Source organism: Crassostrea angulata, chromosome 2 (genome assembly GCF_025612915.1).
Source record: "Crassostrea angulata isolate pt1a10 chromosome 2, ASM2561291v2, whole genome shotgun sequence".
Classification (NCBI taxonomy): Eukaryota; Metazoa; Mollusca; class Bivalvia; order Ostreida; family Ostreidae; genus Magallana; species Magallana angulata.
In genome coordinates, this window is record NC_069112.1 from 63,806,749 (window position 1) to 63,831,231 (window position 24,483).

Consider the following 24,483-nt stretch of genomic DNA (forward strand, 5'->3'; position numbering starts at 1 on the left):
GGCCGTCCGTTGACAAATCTGCAAGTCATTGCGAATGACAAAATGTGATGCGATCGGCAAATAATTGTACTTATTCATTGGATAAAAGTGACAGGGGCGGAGTTTTCTCACGATTGGTGTTTTCTTATGATCGGTCTAACCTTAGAAGTGTGAACGCAGAGACCCGTGTAAAGGAAATTAAAAAAAATAATTACCTCTGCACCTGTGGTTTTTCTCCGTCGAGTCCAGCATGACTATGTCTTTGATCTGGGTCTCTTTGCATAAATGTACATACTGTACAATAGATCGGCAATTACCCCGAATTCTTAATTGTACAATCGGGACTAAGGTAGTTATATTTCGAATGAAACATCCTACCTCTACGTATGATGCATAAAGGGGACAAATATCCTCACCCGTGCACGTTGCAAAATTGCCAAAATCAATTTTACACATATCACATCCCGATGCCCCTCCAAATAATACACAGACAGAGAAAAGAATCACAACATGCATTTTAAGGAGATAATAAAATCTGATCTATTATGTAGCAGTGTTATTTAATAACTGAAATGCACTAATTCTGAACTTTTAATCATGAAATTAAAGTATACCCTTGCACGTGATATTTTGATCAGTCATTAACAACCAATTTTTATTGGACGCTGTATACAGACAATCACTGTATTGTGTATATCGTCTGAGCATTATGACATACATTTGTGTCTATCAAAATTTGCTTCTTTGGTCATTCTGTACCTGACGAGGATACTGATTACACAAAAAGTCGCTTTTTCGATAATTTTAAGTTTTATGAATTGTTTTAATTTTAACGACAATTGATTTGGTTTGAAATTCCCTGTTAATAATTGTAGGCCAAACCAGTTGGGAGGGTGCGTAAGGGATTTAATTTCACGCGTGATTAACCTAGTGGCCGTGTTTGACGGTTTTATGTTTGCAAACATATCATTTTTCAAAAAGTAATTTAGACAATTTCTAAGGAGACAAGTACCTAACGATCTCTGTCATCCCTTTCTCACGATGAAGTTTTAAGATAGTGATAATGTATATCAAATTCCGACGAAATTTGACAGCAGGAGTACCAAATATAATTACCAAAAAAATGAACAAAAATATTAAAATATTTTTCTAAATTTCTTTAAAATTATAATGAGCACATGAATTTTCAAAGCTGTATTAAAACCGAAGAAAACGCTCAATAAAATTGTTTTTGGAATATATTCACAAGGATTAAAACATGACAATGTAAGTATTTTTTTTTACCTATGATTTTGGCTTCATTTTTTGTTTTGTTTTAGAAATAAAATTCCGCACAAGAAAAATAACGATAAAATTATTTATTTCTCTTAAATATAATTTTAAGTCGCTGTACTTGCGGGGAAGTGCGTCAAGTAATGAGAAATCTCGCGCAAGCGATTAGCGACTTGGACGACCTGCCATTGATAATAGAAAAAAAAAATAACACGATTTAATTTAAAAAGTTAGCTACAAGTGATTCATTTTTTTTTTAAAACACACATTACAATGAGAACTTCAGCCAGACAACTGAAAAGTAAAAAAGTAAACATAAGGAAAACATGAAATATGAAGCAACTTTGTGTGAAAATATCTTTTTAGAATGTAGAACGAATTTGTAGTCTTTTCATATTTTTTTGGTTTAAGTATGGAGCAGTGTGCCACTCCAATTCTTTCTTCGTAAGTGTTGGTTGTGTTGTTTTTAGGAAAAAAAAGGTACTCTCCAGTGTATATGATTTTAATCTCCGTTCTGTTTACTTTAACCAAATTTTTCTTTATGATTTACACTTAAAAACAATAAAATTGATCATCATTTTTCCCCCATATGTAAAGTATTCCAGTAGCATCCAGAAAGAGGACGCACAGCTCCTCACCGGGATGTTCGTCTGGGTTAGTATTCTTTTTCCCAAAATTAAAAGTTTCAATTGTTTTATTGTTCAGAAATAATAAATTCTACACTCAACTTTCACTCAAAATTAATAGCATTTCATATTCTGTCCGTACATATATAGCACACCGATGTCAAAGAAGAGGAGGGGAAACCTGTTAGTACATTTTATATTTAATGAAACACAATTTCTTGTAAATGATCTTAGAAATATACGTATATATTAATTTTTTCATATATTCTTAACTTTAGTCCCTCCACTCCGTCGGTGCCGATTAGGTCAGTAAATTAATTTTGATTTTATCCTTTTAAATATTGAATTCGTAATTTATACATTGTGGTATGCAGTAAATATAATGTTACCCTTAATTCTCAGGTTCATTTAGAGTAACCCACCCCCCCCCCCCCAATGCGCCGATTCGTCCAACGTTAGTATGATTCTTTTTTATTAAATTAAAATATGTTTGTCACTGAGTTATTTTTTTTTAAATGTTTGAATGGTTATATATGTAAAAAAATTTTTTTTTGCTCCAATGAATACAAATAATCACACAATTTTTCTTTATTTAAAGTATCCGATGTACAATTGACCAAATAATGATGCCTGGTAAGGTATATATTCTATGTACTCGTTTGATAGTAAAGGTATGTAGTTTCTAAAAATAGATATTTTCTCCGCTTAATCACTATGGGGAAGTAACTCTAGCGCGGGAAATCACGCACGGTAAAATACTACTTTTCTTTGACGAAAACATGTGTAATCATATCGACATTAATAATATTTATCAAATAAAAATTGCAAACATATTTCAATAAAAATAAAGTTTTAAAATAAATTGAGTTCCTTTGTCAATATTTTTTTTTGTTTTTTTTTTTGAGAATTTTTTTACCCCCCCCCCCCCCCCCCCCCCCCCCCGTCAGCCGTCGCATTCATAATCCAACGCATATTCCCGTTATTTGGAAATTTCTATCCTTTTACGATTGAGAACTTGTAATTTTAGAATAAAAAATCTAAATTGTTGAGGGTTTTTTTTCATTCAGCAAAATGTTTGCACAAAAAATATTGTTACTAATACAACGAAGTGGTGAATTGTGGGTCACATCTGATGTGTAAAGTGTTACGAACAAAGCGTTGGAGAACCGTGTGAAATATTTTATTAGAATTCATTCCAAACCTTTAACTCGTAGAAAACAATATACATTGTATTATATTTTACTCAAAATTGTATTCTTTTTCAACCTAAAAGATTAAGTCAGTTTTAAAATGGAGACTGTCGATAAAGTCTGACTACGATGTTTCCGTACCGGTACAATTGTGGAATGCACAATCCATTTACATGCTTTACACAGTTATAACAATATATGAATCAACCATAAATGACTCAGTGATGTTGTAATAAACATGCATTTTTTACACGATAAGATTGTGTACAAATACCACACATACCATCGGACAACGGCTATCTGGCTGAAGCTGTCAATCAAATTTTGAGTATTTGATTTTATTGGATGGTGACGCGCCTCTTTTATGTAAACAGCTAAATGAAACGAATTGACCTTAAAGCAGTCGGAATCAGTATCTAATAGTATTATTTGAATGATATAGATTCCAGCGATTTGAAAAAGAGTGAAAAATGTACCGTTCATGCATACACATGTAATATGAAATGCGAGAGAAGAAATATAATCAGTGATTAGAGATTCATTATTTGACTTCATTATTCTTGTTAACTTGATTTACGGAAAATAACAAGGATATGTTTAAACACAATAATTACAATAAACGTGTACAAGCATTTCAACCAGGAAATCCGTATGCATGGTACTTATTAAAATAGTTAGTAGCAAATTCCCCGTTATACAATGTTAGGTCCGAAACACTCTGTATGTATAATGAAATTAGGTATACAAAAATTGAACAAATTGAATAGGACCATAGAATTACAAGATTACCCCAATTCAAGTTATGCACAGTTACAATATCTACAAAATCAATGATTAAAAACGACCTTTTCAGTATTTTTCGACGAAATACGCCTTAAAGTTACAATGTCATTTAGTTAAAAGTTGCTATGTCACTTAACTAAGGTTAAAATAAATGTTGGTTGTGTTTAGCTAAAAGTTGCAATGTCACTTTACCTAAAAGTTGCAAACGTTGTTATGTCACTTAATCAACAGTTGCTATGTAGAGCCCCTATGACGTCAGCGACTGTAGAGTCCCCTCGACCTATATTGACTGTAGAGTCACCCTTGATTGTAGAGTCCCTGTGGGAAACAAATTCAATCATTATTATTATCATTATTAATACAAGTACTGCAAATGGCCATCTTTTTATGAATCACATATGAACAGGTTGTGGACTGATTTAAGTCTTGATGGTTCAAATTATTTACAAAGTTTTATCGTCAGTAATCCATTGTCAATTTTAGTAAACATAAAACAACTCAAGGAACTCAAGAAACAGAAAAAAGAACAAGATGGAAACAAAGAAGATGACCGTGCTAGTACTAGTACTACCCAAGATGTTGAAGAGGTGATTCAAGAAGAAACAGTGCAAGAAGGAAGGGAACAAGATGAAATCGAAGGTGACCATGCCAGTACTAGGCAAGATGTTAAAGATGTGAAGATAGAACCTATGGACATTGATGAGGACGAGGTCATAACTGAAAAACTTGTGTCACGAAAACGTATTTTAGAAGAGCAGGCGAGAGAACTCCCAAGAAGAACAAGTTCGGTTAGAGTACAAATATTCTGAAATTCAAGAGTAATTGGAGGACATTTTTTATCTTAATATATAGTTGGAAATCTTATATATATACATGTATGTAAGTCCCTTTTTTAATCCAGGTTTCGTAATTATCACAGGATGAAGCTCTGCCATTCAGTCAACTAAAAGGTGACTGAAAGGTAACTGAAAGGTGGCTGAATGGCATAGCTATGCCATTCAGTCACCTTTCCAGACCATTCAGTTAACATTCAGTTGACTGAATGGCAGAGCTTCATCCTGTGTATCAAATGCTGCGAATAACTATTGGTTTTTAGCATAAAGTACATAAAGTCCATTGCTTAAACATATTTGTGAATTTTTTCTCATAACCTTTACCAAAATGTACATATCTTACTTTCGTCAGCTTGTAAGTAAAAATGTGACAGTTTCTTTTCCTTATATAGCCGTAAAAATATTGTACTTTACGTTTATAACGCACACTTAATATGTATCTTTTTTATGAATAATAAACGAATTGCACAAACTTGTGTCATTTTTTTTTGTATTCTGATCTAAAAAAAAACATTACACCTTAATTTAAAAAAAAATAATTTTCATTATTTATGAAAATAGTTTATCGTTTCTTTTCTTTGTTACATATAGGCGTCTTTTCATATAAATTAGGGGCGGTGAAAACGGCCGTTGATTTTATCTAATGGTATAAAACGTTTTTAGAGGAGGAGGTATCATTTATAGTTAAACATTACGCTGTGATTTTCAGATGATATTATTTCTAAATATAAAAAATATTTAAGCATTGCAAAAAACATTGACACTCTCAGAATGTGTATATATAAAATTATAAAAGATATGGAATAATTCGTGACCATACAAATTTCGTTTCTCAGTGCAGTCGGCATCTTGTCGTAAATATTAGGTGGCCGTGAAAGCGGCCGTTTCTTTTTAATATGGAAATAGGAAATTATATACATTCTTGTTAATTTATGCTAACGTAAACATTTATTTATAGAAATAAAGTATTCGGTATTGCACAACTAGTTGTAACATGTTTTTTTTTAAATGCGCATGCTCAGATGTCATCTTATGAATTGCACAACCTTGCGTCATAAATCTATAAATGGCCCACCCGCCAATTTTTAAATACATCTATAATTGACCCTCCGTCATTTTTAAAAAATCTAAAAAATAAACATCCAAATACGAGAAGGTATATCTGCAGCATAGGTGTCTGTATAGGGGGGGGGGGGGGCAAAACAGTAGAGCTATTGTTGTCGAGAACCTTTTTTTACACTTATAGGTTTCCTTTGAATATTCCTAAATGAAAACAAAACAAGAAATTAAGTTTTTTTTTTAAATGTACAATATACATATCCCTTGTGATCTTAAAAAGAAAATTGAAAAATTTAATCAGAATAATAGCATTGTGAAAACATCAAATGAAATAAAATTAGAATATTTATTTTTAGCAAGGGTCCGATATGCAAGAAAAAAAATAAATAAAAAATACACCAGCAAATCTAACGTAGGCATTAAGTTGTAATAATAATGGTTTAAAGTACTTACTTTACGACGTCTGAAACTTGGAGAGCGTGTATGCGCTGGGGGGGGGGGGGTCCTTCTCCGTCTTCTACGGGGTACTCGTCTCGCACATTTTTATAACCATAAATATTACATCATACATGTACCTTTTTTTTTTACTGATTTTTACATAATGTATGATCAGGTGTGAAAGTAAGATATATAACTATTTAATGATTTTTAATTAAAATAATATTTACCTTCAGGCCCCCTGTCCCGCTGCTGGATTTATGGCAGATGCGGGACCCCTCCTCCAGTATGCATAGCTCCTGTTTGGGCCGCGGACGCCTCCGCACTGGGGTCCGGCACTGCACCCGAAAGTGTTTGAGGAGTGCGCACCCCAGGACCTGCAACACTACCAGGGCGAGCGCCGCGACGCCCATGTTATAAGCTTCAGTTACTGAAATAATATAAAAAAAAAACAACGATAAGAGAAGGAAAATGTTTTTTTTTAATTAATTCAAAACATATTGTAAATGCCCTCTTTTTATTTTTTACGTTAAAAGTTAATTTAACATTTTAATGCTATTATTGTTAAACATGACTATTTCTTTAAAAATAAATCGCTATGTATTCTGAATTCCCTTATATTGTCATTACTCTGATTTATCATTCCAACCCCTCCCCCCCCCCCCTTTTATTCTTCTTTTAATTTACAAGAATACCTCACACATTTACTGACATGGATATGAACTACCGGATCATGCAACTTCATCTCATGCAAATGTAGTATAATATATATATATATATATATATATATATATATATATATATATATATATATATATATATATATATATATATATATATATATATATATATATATATATATATTATATGATATAAAAAAATAAAAACAGTTTATAAATCACGCACTGTACGAAACGAAAACATGCAATCTAACAATATGACGATTGATTTGAACCCTTTCCTTGTTGTGAAAAGTGTAATCTAAGAAATCATTGCGAAAATTGTGAAACCAATTTAAATCATGCAGTTAATACAGAAAAACAAACTCGTCAGGATAAGTTTCTTCATGTGAATTATTCGCCCAAAAAGTGTACAAGCTGTCGTCATTAGACTTACGCATTAGGTTTTCGCTAGCTTTCTTTTGATGTCGCTTGATTTTATAAAACCACAGGCATGCTCATACAAAAGGAAATAGTGTCAACAACCACAAGAAGTAAAGTTTGTTAAATTGTGTACTTTTTTACGGATTGTGTCGTTGTCTCTTTTCCAGTGGGTCGTTGCCGATGTAGCTGGCTGGGTGGTATCCGTTACGTCCTCTGTCGACGGAGCATGTTGTATGTTTATATCAGTAATGATGTTGAGGGAATGTGATGTATTTAAAATGTTAGTAATAAAAGTAGAAATGACTGTAGTCTGCGTGTAATGTCCACTGTGTGGCCGGAGAATGTAGAAATGATAATAGTTTGCGTAGTAGTGTAATATGTACTGTGTGGCCGGAGAATGGTGGGTCGAGTAGACAGTGTACTGCCGTCTGTGGTGCCCGTGTGATGTGATGTAGTGATGTCTGTTGTCAAAGTATGCGGGGTACTGATATGTATTGTACGTGTGGAATTAATGTTGGTAAATGGGGTCGCTGTGACAGTTTGAGAGTATGTACGTGTTGAAATTGTGTGTTGTACGGTCGACTGGTCCGAGACATATTTGACTTAAGGAGGGTTGAACAGAGGAAGTATCTGCTAAAAATTGAATATCAAAAAACAAAAATCAATTTCTAGGTGTATCTGCACCCGAGAAAATATTCAACAAATAAAAAATAAAACAAGATCAATAACTTCAATCATGCATATACTTACACCGTGCCAGCATCGTCGCGGTGGTTGCGTCGTCTATCGGGAGAAAAAAAACCCATTATTAACAATAGCTAATAACTTTAAAGATATGTGTATTTTCCGCTTCCCTTATTTTGAGTAAAAAAAATATTTAAAGATTATTACCAGGGCACACAGGCCGTCCGTTGACAAATCTGCAAGTCATTGCGAATGACAAAATGTGATGCGATCGGCAAATAATTGTACTTATTCATTGGATAAAAGTGACAGGGGCGGAGTTTTCTCACGATCGGTGTTTTCTTATGATCGGTCTAACCTTAGAAGTGTGAGCGCAGAGACCCGTGTAAAGGAAATTAAAAAAAATAATTACCTCTGCACCTGTGGTTTTTCTCCGTCGAGTCCAGCATGACTATGTCTTTGATCTGGGTCTCTTTGCATAAATGTACATACTGTACAATAGATCCGCAATTACCCCGAATTCTTAATTGTACGATCTGGACTAAGGTAGTTATATTTCGAATGAAACATCCTACCTCTACGTATGATGCATAAAGGGGACAAACACCCTCACCCGTGCACGTTGCAAAATTGCCAAAATGAATTTTACACATATCACATTCCGATGTCCCTCCAAAAAGCATACAGACAGAGAAAAGAATCACCAAATGCATTTTAAGGAGATATTAAAATCTGATCTTTTATGTAGCAGTGTTATTGAATAACTGAAATGCACTAATTCTGAACTTTTAATCATGAAATTAAAGAGTACCCTTTCACGTGATATTTTGATCAGTCATTAACACCCGTTAACAGTGCGGGTTAGGGTGATGCCGAACAAATAAAAAGTGATGATAACCAACTTTTATTGGACTCTGTATACAGACAATCACTGTATTGTGTATATCGTCTGAGCATTATGACATACATTTTTGTCTATCAAAATTTGCTTATTTTGTCATTCAGTACCTGACGAGGATACTGATTACACAAAAAGTCGCTTTTTCGATAATTTTAAGTTTTATGAATTGTTTTAATTTTAACGACAATTGATTTGGTTTGAAATTCCCTGTTAATAATTGTAGGCCAAACCAGTTGGGAGGGTGCGTAAGGGAATTAATGTCACGCGTGATTAATTCTAGTGGCCGTGTTTGACGGTTTTATGTTTGCAAACATATCATTTTTCAAAAAGTAATTTAGACAATTTCTAAGGAGACACGCACCTAACGATCTCTGTCATCTCTTTCTCAAGATAGTGATAATATATATCAAATTCCGACGAAATTTGACAGCAGGAGTACCAAGTATAATTACCAAGAAATAAATGAACAAAAATATTAAAATATTTTTCTAAATTTCTTTAAAATTATAATGAGCACGTGAATTTTCAAAGCTGTATTAAAACCAAAGAAACCGCTCAATAAAATTGTCTTTGGAATATATTCACAAGGATTAAAACATGACAATGTAAGTATTTTTTTTTACCTATGATTTTTGCTTCATTTTTTTAATTTCAGAAATAAAATTCCGCACAAGAAAAATAACGATAAAATTATTTATTTCTCTTAAGTAAAATTTTAAGTCGCTGTACTTGCGGGGAAGTGCGTCAAGTAATGACAAATCTCGCGCAAGCGATTAGCGACTTGGACGACCTGCCATGTCCGTGAGTAATTGATAATAGAAAAAAAATAACACGATTTAATTTAAAAAGTTAGCTACAAGTGATTCATTTTTTTTAAACACATTACAATGAGAACTTCAGCCAGACAAATGTAAAGTAAAAAAGTAAATTTAAGGATAACTTGAAATATGAAGCAACTTTGTGTGAAAATATCTTTTTAGAATGTAGAACGAATTTGTAAATTATTCTTTTCATATTTTTTTTGGTTTAAGTATGGAGCAGTGTGCCACTCCAATTCTTTCTTCGTAAGTGTCTGTTGTGTTGTTTTTAGAAATAAAACGTACTCTCCAGTGTTTAAAATTTTAATCTCCGTTCTATTTACTTAAACCAAATTTTTCTTAATGATTTACACTTAAAAACAATAAAATTGATCATCATTTTTCCCCCATATGTAAAGTACTCCACTAGCATCCAGAAAGAGGACGTACAGCTCCTCACCGGGATGTTCGTCAGGGTAAGTATTTTTTTTCCCAAAATTAAAAGTTCAATTGTTTTATTGTTAAGAAATAATAAATTCTACACTCAACTTTCACTCAAAATTAATAGCATTTCATATTCTGTCCGTACATATATAGCACACCGATGTCAAAGAAGAGGAGGGGAAACCTGTTAGTACATTTTATATTTAATGAAACACAATTTCTTGGAAATGATCTTAGAAATATACGTATATATTAATTTTTTCGTATATTCTTAACTTTAGTCCCTCCACTCCGTCGGTGCCGATTGGGTCAGTAAATTAATTTTGATTTTATCCTTTTAAATATTGAATTCGTAATTTATACATTGTGGTATGCAGTAAATATAATGTTACCCTTAATTTTCATGTTCATTCAGAGTACCCCCCCCCCCCCCCAATGCGCCGTTTCGTCCAACGTTAGTATGATTCTTTTTTATTATACTAAAATATTTTTGTCACTGAGTTATTTTTTTTTTAAATGTTTGAATGGTTATATATGTAAAAAAAATATTTTTTGCTCCAATGAATACAAATAATCACACAATTTTTCTTTATTTAAGGTATCCGATGTATAATTGACCAAATAATGATGCGTGGTAAGGTATATATTCTATGTTCTCATTTGATAGGTAAAGGTATGTAGTTTCTAAAAATAGATATTTTTCCGCTTAATCACAACGGGGGAGTAACTCTAGCGCGGGAAATCACGCACGTTAAAATACTACTTTTCTTTCACGAAAACATGTGTAATCATTTCGACATTAATAATATCTATTAAATAAAAATTGCAAACATATTTCAATAAAAATAAAGTTTTAAAATAAATTGAGTACCTTTATCAATATTTTTATACCCTCCCCCCACCCCACCCCACGTCAGCCGTCGCATTCATAATCCAACGCATATTCCCGTTATTTGGAAATTTCTATTCCTTTACGATTGAGAACTTGTAATTTTAGAATAAAAAATCTACATTGTTGAGGTTTTTTTTTCATTCAGCTATATGTTTGCACAAAAAATATTGTTACTAATACAACGAAGTGGTGAATAGATGTGTAAAGCGTTACGAACAAGCGTTGGAGAACCGTGTGGAATCTTTTACTATAATTCTTTCCAAACCTTTAACTCGTAGAAAACAATATACTATTACTTATTAGGTTTGTTACTGGCTGTTTAAAGAAATTTGTGGGGTCGGTAATGTCCATAGAAGGCGAGGCGGAGCCGAGCTTTCTATGGACTTTACCGACCCCACAAATTTCTTTAAACAGTCAGTAACAAACCTAATAAGTGTTTTGTTTTGTCGAGGTCCTAAAGTTTGATATGTAAACAAACGTTTGTGTAGAAAATCAGTTCAAATTACGTTACGTGCGCCATGTTGCCCTATAAATTTTGACGCTTGATTTTAAAGAAATTTGTAGGTCAGCCACGTGACGCGTTTCATCCAATGACGTCGCGACATTCTAGTCCGAGGCAAAACAAATTGTATTATCTTTTACTCAAAATTGTATTCTTTTTCAACCAAAAAGATTAAGTCAGTTTTAAAATGGAGACTGCCGATAAAGTCTGACTACGATGTTTCCGTACCGGTACAATTGTGGAATGCACAATACATTTACATGCTTTACACAGTTATAACAATATATGAATCAACCATAAAGACTCGGTGATGTTGTAATAAACATGCATTTTTTACACGATAAGATTGTGTACAAATACCACACATAGCATCGGACAACGGCTATCTGGCGGAAGCTGTCAATCAAATTTTGAGTATTTGATTTTATTGAATGGTGACGCGCCACTTTTATGTAAACAGCTAAATGAAACGAATTGACCTTAAAGCAGTCGGAATCAGTATCTAATGATATAGATTCCAGCTATTTGAAAAAGAGTGAAAAATGTACCGTTCATGCATACACATGTAATATGAAATGCGAGAGAAGAAATATAATCAGTGATAAGAGATTTCATTATTTGACTTCATTATTCTTGTTAACTTGATTTACGGAAAATAACAAGGATATGTTTAAACACAATAATTACAATTAACGTGTACAAGCATTTCAACCAGGAAATCCGTATGCATGGTACTTATTAAAATAGTTAGTAACAAATACGCCGTTATACAATGTTAGGTCCGTATGTATAATGAAATTAGGTATACAAAAATTGATCAAGTTGAATAGGGCCATACAATTACAAGGTTACCCCAATTCAAGTTATGCACAGTTACAATATCTACAAAATCAATGAATAAAAACGAACTTCTCAGTATTTTTCGACAAAATACGTGACTTGTGCACTGCAAACTTTACTCTATAAATTAGGGTTTTTTTCTTCACGTTATTGCAAGAGCGCCGCGGGAAAAAATAACGTTATACAACGGCAAATGACGTAAGGCTGCTACAACGTCACAGTCAGCGTAAGGGGGAAAAGTCAAAATAACTCGTTTTAAATTAAGAAAAAAAAATATTGCTTGACTTCATGCATCAATTGTTTATTCTTTAGTGTTTATTATGTTAGATCAAAAATAGTGCGACTTTTTGAAAATTTATTTCAAGCTCCGTAATCTACCGAGCTCATTCCGTAAAATCCCGAGCTCTCAGGCTCAATTGTACATCGGATACCTTAACAGAAAAAAGATCGAAATCATCTCAATTAGTGATGAGTAAGTCACGTAACAAATTTACATGTTTCATTTAGTTTAATTTTAAATAGATATAGATTTTTTTAGTTCCAAATTTATCTCCTTTTTCCCGTAGTTCAACCACGGAGAGTTACTGTCTTCTGGACAGTAGGTATGTATGTCTTTTTTAATCACCATAGAATATCTGTTATATCAAATACTAACTGTATGATGTTTATGTCATTTTTAATTGTCATGGTTTTGGATGTTTTACGTTATTTATTCATGCTTTTATGTATAACATTATCTTAACAATTTTGCACATTTTCTTTACACTGTCTTTTAATCATTTTATTTTAGTCTCGAGAGACAACTGCTGTGAGTTATTATTTTATATAATAACAATTTCATTTAAAAAAAAAAAGAAAGAGAAAATTAAAGATAAATTTTTACGTGTATGTAATTTAAGAACTATGAAATACAGTTATTTGTTAACAAATATTTATTCATTATTTCATTAGATAGTCTATTTTTATTCTTTTTTTCTTTCATTTATTTATTAAGGTCTTCCGTTTCCAACGGAAGACCTTGTACTGATTCTGATGGTTCTTCTTCATTATTAGGGTCTTCCGTTTCCAACGGAAGACCCTCTTGTTATTCTACGGTTTCTTTCTATTATTATTATTCTTAACATTCTTTTTCTGCCTTCTTTAAAGCTTTATTTCTCGAAAACTATTCGCCCGATTTGCACAAAATTTTCCGGACTTATAGGACATCGGAGGGGATAAATGTTTTTAGTTAAATTTTTTGCTGACGTCACTTCCGGTTTCAGATATTGACGATTTTATAAATTTTTAAGGGTCATTTTGTCCATGCATCTCCTTCGAAACTAATCAAGATAGAAGCTTGAAATTTTCAGGGATTGTAGATGAATGTATGTAGATGTACCCCCATGCTTCCAATGATGAAAATTACTAAAGGCCTCAAAGCTCGCCTGGACCTGAAAATTGACACCAAATGTTTTCACGAAATTTTTGCACATTTTTTGTGAAATCTTTTGATGTACAAATATTTTTATAAAACATGTAATGCAAAAGTTGTTTCAAATTACACGGGCTTTCATTTGATATCAAGAAAAAGGGGCTGGCCCCTCAAATTAGGGTCAAGAGGGCTGTAAAGTCTTCTTACAATAACTCTTTACTGAATAATAATTTTTTATTAATTATAGAAGCAAAAATGTTCATTGTACAGCTGTTTATCTATACAGTACCATACTTAAGTCATATGTTACGTAATTAGGGGTTTCAAGGGGCCAGAAATTCAAAATTTCGATCATTAATATATGAAAAAGGAGAAATATTTTGAAAAGCATTGAAGAACAAAAGTTGCTTAAAATAATGTTCTGTACAATATGCCACCTTTAATTTTTTTTGTTCATGGCCCCATTTAGGAGATAAAGGGTCGGCCCTTAAAAAACACATTTGTAAAGATATCCTAAGAACGGTTAACATTTCGTGAACACTTGTTTAACAAAATATTTTTATATTTGCAAGACCTTTCATTTGATATCAAGAAAATGGGGCTGGCCCCGCCAATTAGGGGTCAAGAGGAGTCTTAAATCTTCTTACAAGAACTCTTTACTGAACAATTATTTGTTATTAATTATAGAAGCAAAAATGTTCATTGTACAGCTGTTTATCTATACAGTATCATACCTAAGTCATATATTACGTAATCATGGGTTTCAAGGGGCCAGAATTCAAAACTTTGATCATTAATATCTGTGAAAAAGGAGAAATATTTTTTAAAGCAATGTAGAACAAAAGTTGTTCAAAATAATGTTCTGAACAATATGATACCATAAATTTTGTTGTTAGTGGCCCCGGTAAAGAGTTAAAGGGTCGGCCCCTAAAATACAGTTGTTTAGATATCTCGATAACGGTTAACCATTCGTGAACATTTGTAGAACAAAATATGTTTATATTAGCGAGACCTTTTATTTGATATCAAGAAAAAGGGGCTGACCCCTCAAATTAGGGGCCAGAAGGGCTATTAAGTCTTTTTTATAATAACTCTTTTCTGACTAATAATTTGATATAAATCATCAAGCAAAAAAGGAGCTTTTATTAATCTTAATTTAAAACTGAAATCCGTTTTAAAATCGGACGATGCATTACAAAAATATTGGGATTTAAAAATTGAGTTTACCGGAAATTTTGATTCCAGGTTCTTGGTTAAGAAAATAGTGTTATGTTAAAAGTTAAATTAACTCGTGCCTAAAATGATTCGGAAATTGTTAATTCGTACTTGAAGACATTCGGGACTTTGTTTTTATTAAGTCGTTCTAGAAATTGTTAAGGTTTTTGTTAATTCGTTTTTGAAATCATTCAGACATTGTTAAGTCGTACTAAGAATTATTCGATTTTTTAAAAATATTTTTTTTTTATTTTCTTTGTAGTTGGTTTTAGAACTCTGCTTCTTACAGGAACTTCTATCTTTACTCTCGACACCACCGGAAGACCCACTCGTTGCTTTGCAACGAGCTTTGCTCTAGTTATTTTTCTTCTTCTAGACATTTTTAAATCCTCAATAACTTTTTTGTTTGTCATCTGATTTCATTCAAATTATCACGGTATATTGTAAATTGAATTAGGTTTCTAGAGCACAAAAAAAATTGAAATCGCAACTTCCGGTTTTGAGTTATTCCCCTTTTCTAAAATTTTAGGGGCGTTAGTTTCCAGACAAAGGCTCCGAAATGGTCCGTAGCAAATAATTTATAGTTAAAAATCTTTATTATTGACACTTTGAAACTTGTCCTCTGATTTTTTGATTTTAGTTTCTTCCAATTATTCCACTCGAATTAATCAATCGAAATCTATGTTTTAAAAATAGCAAAATTTTTCTCATGTTTTAGCTTCGTAACTTTTTAGTTTGAAATATTTCCTAAATACATATAGAACAAAAGTTGTGCATAATGTTAAGGGCTTTCATTTGACACCAATAAAAAAGGGCTGGCCCCTTCAATTAAGGGCCAGTAGCCCTCAAAAGATTTTGCTTAATAACTCAAAAACGGTAAGGATTTCGATATTGCTGTCGCTGGAAAAGTTGTTTGTTGGGATCTCATAAAGGTCGTTACAATGTTATTTTGTAAGTGATTTGTGTAGTATGAGTGTAAAAAGCTTTACATGTTAACATGTACCTGCTTTCATTTGGCAAGTTAACGAAAGTCTTTGCGCGTAAAACTGGCAAAAAGTTACCACAGAAAGTATGATGGTTTATACAGGAGGCTTTAATTCATGAGAAACAAGATTAGAACACATGGTTTTTTTTATTAAAGTTAAAGTCATTGTTGTTAAGTTCTTATAGTGCACAACCCTTAAAGACGAGAATCGAAAAACAAAACATTCTTTTTCTTTTCTAGTAAATCACAAAATACTTATTGAAAAAAAAGTCTATGCATTACATTTTAGTTATCATACTGCATGCATTTAAAATCCACCTTGAATCAGAGATGTGTATTATTACGTAAGCTATCCCTCGCCCACGGCCGAGAAAATCGGTCACCATGGTTGCGGCTGGACTACCTAGCGGTCAGCGGTTATCTAATACACGAGAGTTGCGTCTCTCATATATGATTTAATTTAGCTGCGAACTGAAGAATTATTTCAGTTTTGATTACACATAAAGGTTTATTCTTCAATTGGATTAAACGATAGGGTGTCAATTAAGAAATCGTTCAGTTAATTAATAAAAGCAATGCCATTCTCAATCTAATGCAATATCATACATATATATCAATTGTGGGTTTAAGTAAAAAATGAATTTCTATTTGATAGAATTTAGTCATTAAATTGCAAACTTTTCAAATCTTCCTAGGTTCTGAGCTGTGCGTGTGCATGCGTTTAACCTTTCTGTAATCTATCCTTCGCCCGCGGCCGAGGAAATCATCCACGGCTGCACTACCTAGCGGTAAACGGTTATCTAATACACAAGATTCGCACCCGCACACTTACATGAATATGAACGTGTTTGAGTTTATATAGCCGTTAATACACTGTACACTGTTTTAATTTTGTTATAAAAGTTTGTTCATTTTGTATTTAGTTAAATTAAACATTGGAGAGTAAATTAAAAAGTCGTTCTGAAAATTAATAAAAGCGATATTACTCCAAATCGGAAATACTCGTGAGACATATTTGAATGGTTGGTTTGTAAGTCTTAAATGTTTTAAAACCTGTACAAATAATGTTTTCAATCAACAACAAAAAAACAACAACACAAATATTAAAACCTTTAAATAATGATCATCCCTCGCACATGGCCGAGGAGATCCCGAGCGTGTGACCTCTACGTGTACCTTATCACGCGTGCATGTATGGTATTTTGTACGAACGCAACTATCTTTATTATGTTTTAAACTATTATATTGGTTTCAGATGAACAAATAAATTTATTTTACTCGTACAGTTGATTTAGCATTGATTTATACGACAGCGTACAAGGTAATTTAAAAAATCAAATCAAATTATGATCAAAGTGTCATGTTTGCGGTAGGTGCTGACACGATAAAAGAATGCCCTGAATTAAGGCATTCGGCGATTATTTTAAAGAATATTCACATCAGTTTTGAAACAAGTTTTATTTAGATTCTATCAGTCACATATTAATAACTTCTGAAGTGTTTCTACATGGTCGTTAGTTTCATTGTGAAAACGAACTTATTTCTGTGTTGCCCTCCCACCGCCCCGCTGCCAAGTGCTCTTTTTTTTTTTTAATTCCAGATCCGTCGAAAATCATTTGATAGTGACTCCTTCTTATGTGTAACATTTTCTCCTGAGCGTGTTTCTCTTTCCCTTCCGTTTTTTTATTCGGTCAGTCTTTGTAAATTTCAATTTTCTTTATTGCGTAAATTCAATCGCCACGTGCTACCGAAAATCTTGTGTCACTTTGAACAGCGCAAACAGCTCAGAGCATATATAGCCCCAGCTTATTTATGGCTGCAGATCATCAATTGTTACGTAATTAATCAACAGTTCGAAGAGTGCTTTCTTCAAAGTGGTCAATTATCAAACAATAAGACTTTCATTTTCACATTAAAGGTGCGGGATCGTAATCTGAGAACGTGGTTATAATAAATTAACATGTCGAACACGCTAAACTTCTATTATATATAGTTATGAACAGAATAATATATATTATTATTAAAAGTTTTAAGTCAAATGTAATTTTTTCTTGGGATAAGATGTTATGAAATACGACTACATTATGCTATGCAGGTGGTCGCCATAGAAATCATCAAAGTATTGCAAGTTAGGACAGATTTGTTTACTTGACTTACAGACTATAATATAGCGACATATCTGCCTCCAAAAAATATATGCGCTTCTCAAAGTTACACTTCAGTGAGATGGGACATGTGTTCTTGGGGATTTTCTTTAATGCTAATTATATGAAAATTGATTTTAAAAAAAAGTTTTATTGAAGTTGTGTGGTATGAGGATGTCATGCAACTTAAGTTAACTGTTTCTATTAAGAAAGAGGATTTTCTATTCGTGTCCTCTTTTTTTCAGCGCAAAATGAAAAATGAACACAATGCAAAAACAGAAATGAACATTAATTTTATTCATTTTGGTCGTTGAACACAACATAAATTGGTGAACCCACCATCTTTTTTACACAAAAGCACATTTTACAGTATCTTTAAACCTTCATATTCCACAATGACAGTCATAATATTGATGATTCTACCAATTTCATTCATCGATTGTTTCACTTATGAAAAACTTGGTGGGTCCACCAATAATAAGATAATGGCGATTCTGTTATTTAAAACAGCATCAAATATATCAAATACACAGGACCCTGGTGAATCCACCAATTTTATTCATCGACTATCTCACTTTCAAATAAACTTGGTGGGTCCACCAATAATAAGATATTGGCGATTCTATTATTTTGAAAAGCATAAAATATCTCATTCACACAGGCCCCTGGTGGTTCCACCAAAAATCAATTGTGAATTTGTCTGCATACTGGCTCTGTACCAGTTATCGGCTATAATTTTACGTTTTCTTTTCGTGTTTCCTTATTTCTTGATATATTGGAAAAAAACTTTCCATATTATAAATTGTGAATTCCTTATTTATCCATCGGTTAGATTATATCATCATTTAGAACCCAAAACATATTGTTTCTGTGCTTTTTAGCAAGCCCTGAATTTGCCTAGGTTTTATAATTTACTGTACCAGTTATCGGCTTCGTGATAATAAATAGTAAAATCCTTGTACATGTTGATTTTATATTCTGCAAAGTGTTGATTGAATTATGTCCCGTGCGGGGTCAGCCTATAGGTCGTAGGGGTTATTTTACATAAATTAAACTCATAAAATTATTCTTTTATCATCATACGGTAATACATACAATCATACGCTAATCAATGCATAATTATACAATCAGGCGTTCAACTGCGCCATGAATTTCTCGGAATTTAATGAGTTCTCTTTCTTTATAAATGTTATATGTATTGATATTATATGTCAAATCAAAGAAGGGATATAATTACGTATCACAAAGAGGTCATATTCTATTTTTAACGTATTACGTCACTTTCCCCACAGGTGAAAGTGCAAAGATGTAAATCAGCGGTAAACAATGATCATTAACGCTCATGTTTAAAACATATTGAAGAAAGTTTTCAAGCAAACTTACTTTTCTTTATTAGAAACAGATGACTAAATTAAAAAATCTCGGATATTCGCGTGCTATAGACCCAAATCCTCAGTTTAGCCGATAACTGGTCTTAGCCGATAACTGGTACAGTACCAGTAGAGTTTTGTATTTCATTCAAAGAATTGGTGAACCCACCTACAAAAGCAATGATAGAACATTTGATAAAAACAAAAACTTTCGAATGCCTAAAAATACGCAATTTTGCAAACATTGTTTGGTGATTCCACCAATAGTCAAAGAGGTAAAAATGTTCTAATATGTCAATAATATGTCAATATATAAATACTACACTGAACAAATTTTAGGAACTTGTCCAAATTGAAAAATGCTGTCGCTATTTCAATACTTGGTGGATCCACCAATATAAAATTGTGCGAAATGTGAAATGTAACTAGAGTTCCAGATTGGTGGACTCACCAAGAATTTTTAAAAGATTAAAATCTGTTAATAATTCGCTGTGTTAAATAGAGCAGGCTTGGCAACAAAAAAAAGATGAACATTTTAGCTTCTATACAAGACAAGAAAGTTGGTGAATCCACCAGAAAGATCACATTAACACATTTTTAGTTTTCGCTGATGCAGACTAGTGGAATGAATTTACCTTGTTGGACTCACCAAAAAAAAGCACTTTCACTTTAGATTTACATACTTGGTGGATCTACGATGACTTATTAACCAAAAATAGATTACATAGCTGGTGCATGCACACACAAAAAAATCCCACAAAAACACTTTGTTTATCAGTCAAATAAAAATATAGATTTGTCGGAGTCTGCTCTTTCTGTGGGTCAAAATACGTTTTCCTTTTTAACGGGATTATGAATGACAGAAAAGAATTATATTATAAAAGATAAAAGCAACAATTATCATCACTAACTCCTAGGTGCAACTTATAAGGATTTCCACCGATGGTAGGTGTTGTAAATAAACTAGTCCCCGTCACTATTCATCATTTTAATAATTCGTTGATTATTATCCCCTTGAAAATCACCGATACTACTTTCTGGTCATGTTTTAAAGAGTTCTCGAATTATCGACATACGCATAGTGTATCTTTCCTCCTCAGGCTTCTAGATGGAGGTGGTGCCACAGGGATTTTATGTGTAAACCAACACAGCGATCTGTTAAAAAGTACAAAACTAATTACTTTACTGGATAATTATGAAAATGGAAAGAAATTTTCAACTTTCTTTTTTATATGATAAACTTTCACATATGATTTTACTTGATTTTGTCAGCTCAGGTACAGAGAAAATGAAAGAAAATATAATAACATAAAGTCAATGTAGAGGTCATGCGTTGAAGTTTGAAATAATCAATAAAATGTTGATAAAACGAACAAAATTGCATAAAAAAACTAGGTACTCAGGTTAGTTTCGTATATAAATAATGACAATAAATAATAATCAATATGTAATCAATAAATGTTTTAAAAAGTGCTAGTCTCTCATGATTGTAAATAATATTTCCTAATTTGTTTGCTGAAAAGAGAGTTTTACATAGGTATTGTTTCATGAAGATGGCTATAGAATACATATTTTAACTAAACAGCCCCTCCAATTATCCAGGGGCCGGGGAGCATTTGTACCGGATTAAATGAAAATAAAAATGGTATAATGCTTCATATTTCACTTAATTTGCATTACTTCTCGTATCAACATATCTAAAAACAGAATTCGGCTCTCCCTTAGCACATTGTATTTTATTAGACCATGACCAGGCGTCTCAGTCCGTACCCGTTTCACCCGAGTTTTATACCAAATGCGAGAAAGAATTACGTAATAATGGCAGCTACCGAGTGCCTCTTAGACAAACGAAAAAGCTTTCATTCAATACATACAAATATTCCGTTTGCTTCGTGGTTATTTTAACGTCAACAGACCTTACAACCGACAAGGCAACTTGCCATCAAACGCCTGGCTATTCTACTTGGCGATGTCACTTATTCAAACAAAAAGATATTGCAACTTATCACTGCACAGTTCTCTACCTAATGTTACATTGTAATCAAATTATACAGATTATATCACAATGATATTCTTTTTCTGCGTACATGTACTTCTTCTGCATCAGTATATTGAATATTAGACAACATAGCTTAAGTCTTACACTTTGATAGAAATACAAACAACCATATATGTATATTTATGAAAATATCTGGCATTTAAGTCCAAAAATCTTTTTATAACATATTATGCAGTAGGAAATTGTTAATTTTCTATATATTTACACCCACCGAGTATGATTACCTCAAATTTTAACAGAAAGGATGACTGCACTTAAGGACATGCGATGTTTGCGAGAAAATAAACTTTTAAAACAAGAATTTTCTTTCAATTGCAGAAATGGTCAACATCTTAACTGCAGCTTTACGTAATTGCGTTAAATAAAAGTATGTGTTAACAAGTACGAATTTGTTTTATAGGCGGGGGTCATCACGATTTCTTGAATATCCATACAATAATGAGGACGCCCACTTTTACACTGACTTCGTACAAAATCAGCGCATGTTTGTCTATTGTTTTACGTTTAACAGTAGTTGTATATTTGCATCATCAAAGTTATGTCAAAGGGAGATTAATAAACAAACATGCGCTCATGGTTTAAATGAGAAAAAACTGCTTCTTCTTACTTCCGCTTTCCCCGTTGTAACCAAGGGTTGATACATGTTGTATATTATATAAATCATCACGTGATTTCTCGCCTCAAGTAACTGTTAATATAAAATTTTATCACATGACGTGAAAGATAGCATTTTGTGTGCTTACTAGGACAATATGTTTAGGAACGTTAAGTTGTCAAGCATTGATTTAAAGGGACTGGGACACGATTTAGGCTCAAATTTCTCAAAATATAATTTGTCATATTTAATGTCTAAAATAATCAGTATGGGTGTTTTTAATACTTTGTCAAAATATGAAAGTCCAATATCGAGTTACAAGCGAGTTACAGAGGTAAAAATGTTTTGTAAACAAAGCTTGAGCCTTGTTATTGTTTAAATATGTGTTATAATGATATGTTTCAATCTAATGTTACTTTTTGGTGTTGGTAAAATTATTTATGAGTCAATTGAATGAGTTTATCTTGTTTCCACAAGTTATTTTGTCAAAGAAATTGTAATTTATTTACTTCACATTATTTGTAAGCAAATATAAGACTTGAGCTTTGTTTACATAACAACGATTTTTTCCTCTGTCTCTCGCTTGTAAAATGACTTCTAACATTCAAATCTGGGTAAATCGTTCAAAATACACAAGAAAACTATTTTATGTATACAAATCAAAAATAAAATTTTCATCTGAAATTGTGTCCAAGTCCTTTTAAAGTCTCATGTACTTACATAGGCGTGGTCTAATTGTTGAAACCATATTAAATAGTATACTTGTACCATATAGAATAGTTAGGGTTATGGTGAAAGAGTGATCACATGAATTTTATACATGGCATTGTTATTCATGATAGTCTAATTTTAGTACCATTCTGATAGTCAGCTCTACCTCTCATGGATATTAATATCAATCGTATGTTTGATCAAGGGCAGATAAGCAAAACATCTCCTTTTTTCGAAAGTTATCAGGAGAAAAACATAGAAAGAGCTTAATGTATCACAGTCAAGTTGGAAATTGACTAGACTCTTTAACAATTTTAACAAAAGTGGAACTAGGTTAAGAAATAAACGCAACAGAAGCGACCAAAAGGGGCCCAAAACCCGGCGCCAAGTGCAGTCATCCTTTATGAAATATATAGCTACGTAGACACTTACATAACTGAAATCTACCCAACCCTCTTATCAATTGGTCAAAACCTACAGTGAGATAGGAAAAATCACGGACTGCACGAAAAAATCATATACATGTATACATATACATCTTACTGATGTATATGAATTGTAATTTAACGAGGCCGAGTACAGAACGAGTACGCACGCTTTCGCGCAGCGTTTGATTTGTATTGTGACGTCATCTTTTTGCTTGGTTGACGCCATGGCGTGATAGTTTCAACTGCAGATATTCAGCGAAATTTGTTGAAAATGGCTCGTTTAATGCGTAAAATTAATGTTATATTGTGGAATAAACATAAATGTCTCGATGTATAAGCTATATTTGGGCTCGGGTCGAAAACCTGAAGAGGGTTCAGCAGACCTAACCCTCTGTCACGTTTTCTTAACCCGCCTAAATAGAGCTTAATTCATATATTTCAAGACAGTAACCATGTATTTTATATAAATGACCCTTAATATGTGATGTTATATATTTTTTTATTACTTAAATATGTCTGAATGCTTTAATAATACTAAAAAGATCACCTTTTCCGCCTTTCTCAAATAAAAAATAGCCATTATCTGACAAATCTGGGAAATTGGGCATACAAAAATCAACTTTGATAAGACCCCTGGAACAAACCAGGAGGTAAAAGGGTTTTTTTATTTGACCATTTGATGCCTTTTAGCAATAACTTTAATATGTAGAACAGAAAAAGAAATCCCTAGGGCAGAAGTTTAAAAAATGTGCAAAATTGATACATTTCAAGCGAAATCCCATAGGGTCCTATGTTAAACAAACTTTGAGATGACCCCCTAAACAAACGGTGTGGTAAATGTTTTATTTTTTAATCTTAAAATAATAATTATATAAATAGAAATTCAGGTAAAAAAATTCATTAAGAAATCTAGGGCAGAACTAATTAGACCCGGCCTCGTTAAATAGTTTTTAATTACTTTTGACAATCATTTGATCAATTTGTTAAAAGAATGATGTTTATACAAACAGAAACGAGGGTATGCTTACTTTGATGATTCATACAGGTTATATGAAGGTAGCGAAAATTGTAGAAAAAAATTCCTAAACCCGATAATGCGAATTCTAGCCACACCCTGCGATAGGAAACCCTACCCTGTGGTTGTTGAATTCATAAATTTGGACTTTATAGTCTTTCTTAAAATTCATTCAGTTTCAGTAGAGAAAAAGAAGAAGAGTTTCAA

The 24,483-nt window shown here is 32.5% G+C and overlaps 1 protein-coding gene across 2 annotated transcripts; it reads left to right on the top strand.

Moving 5' to 3' along the window:
* The first annotated feature begins 569 nt into the window (after window positions 1-569).
* Window positions 570-4,767, top strand: LOC128172785 (uncharacterized). 2 transcript variants are annotated; one of them, XR_008242327.1, is made up of 2 exons: window positions 570-1,245; window positions 4,334-4,767. XR_008242327.1 is itself a non-coding variant. In XM_052838532.1 (2 exons), exons 1-2 carry the CDS (start codon window positions 2,501-2,503, stop codon window positions 4,657-4,659), a joined length of 336 nt encoding a protein of 111 aa, XP_052694492.1. In that variant the 5' UTR covers window positions 2,445-2,500; the 3' UTR covers window positions 4,660-4,767. The 2 variants fall into 2 exon arrangements, 1 of the variants encoding a protein (XP_052694492.1); XM_052838532.1 differs by lacking the exon at window positions 570-1,245 and adding an exon at window positions 2,445-2,510.
* Window positions 4,768-24,483: the final 19,716 nt, after the last annotated feature.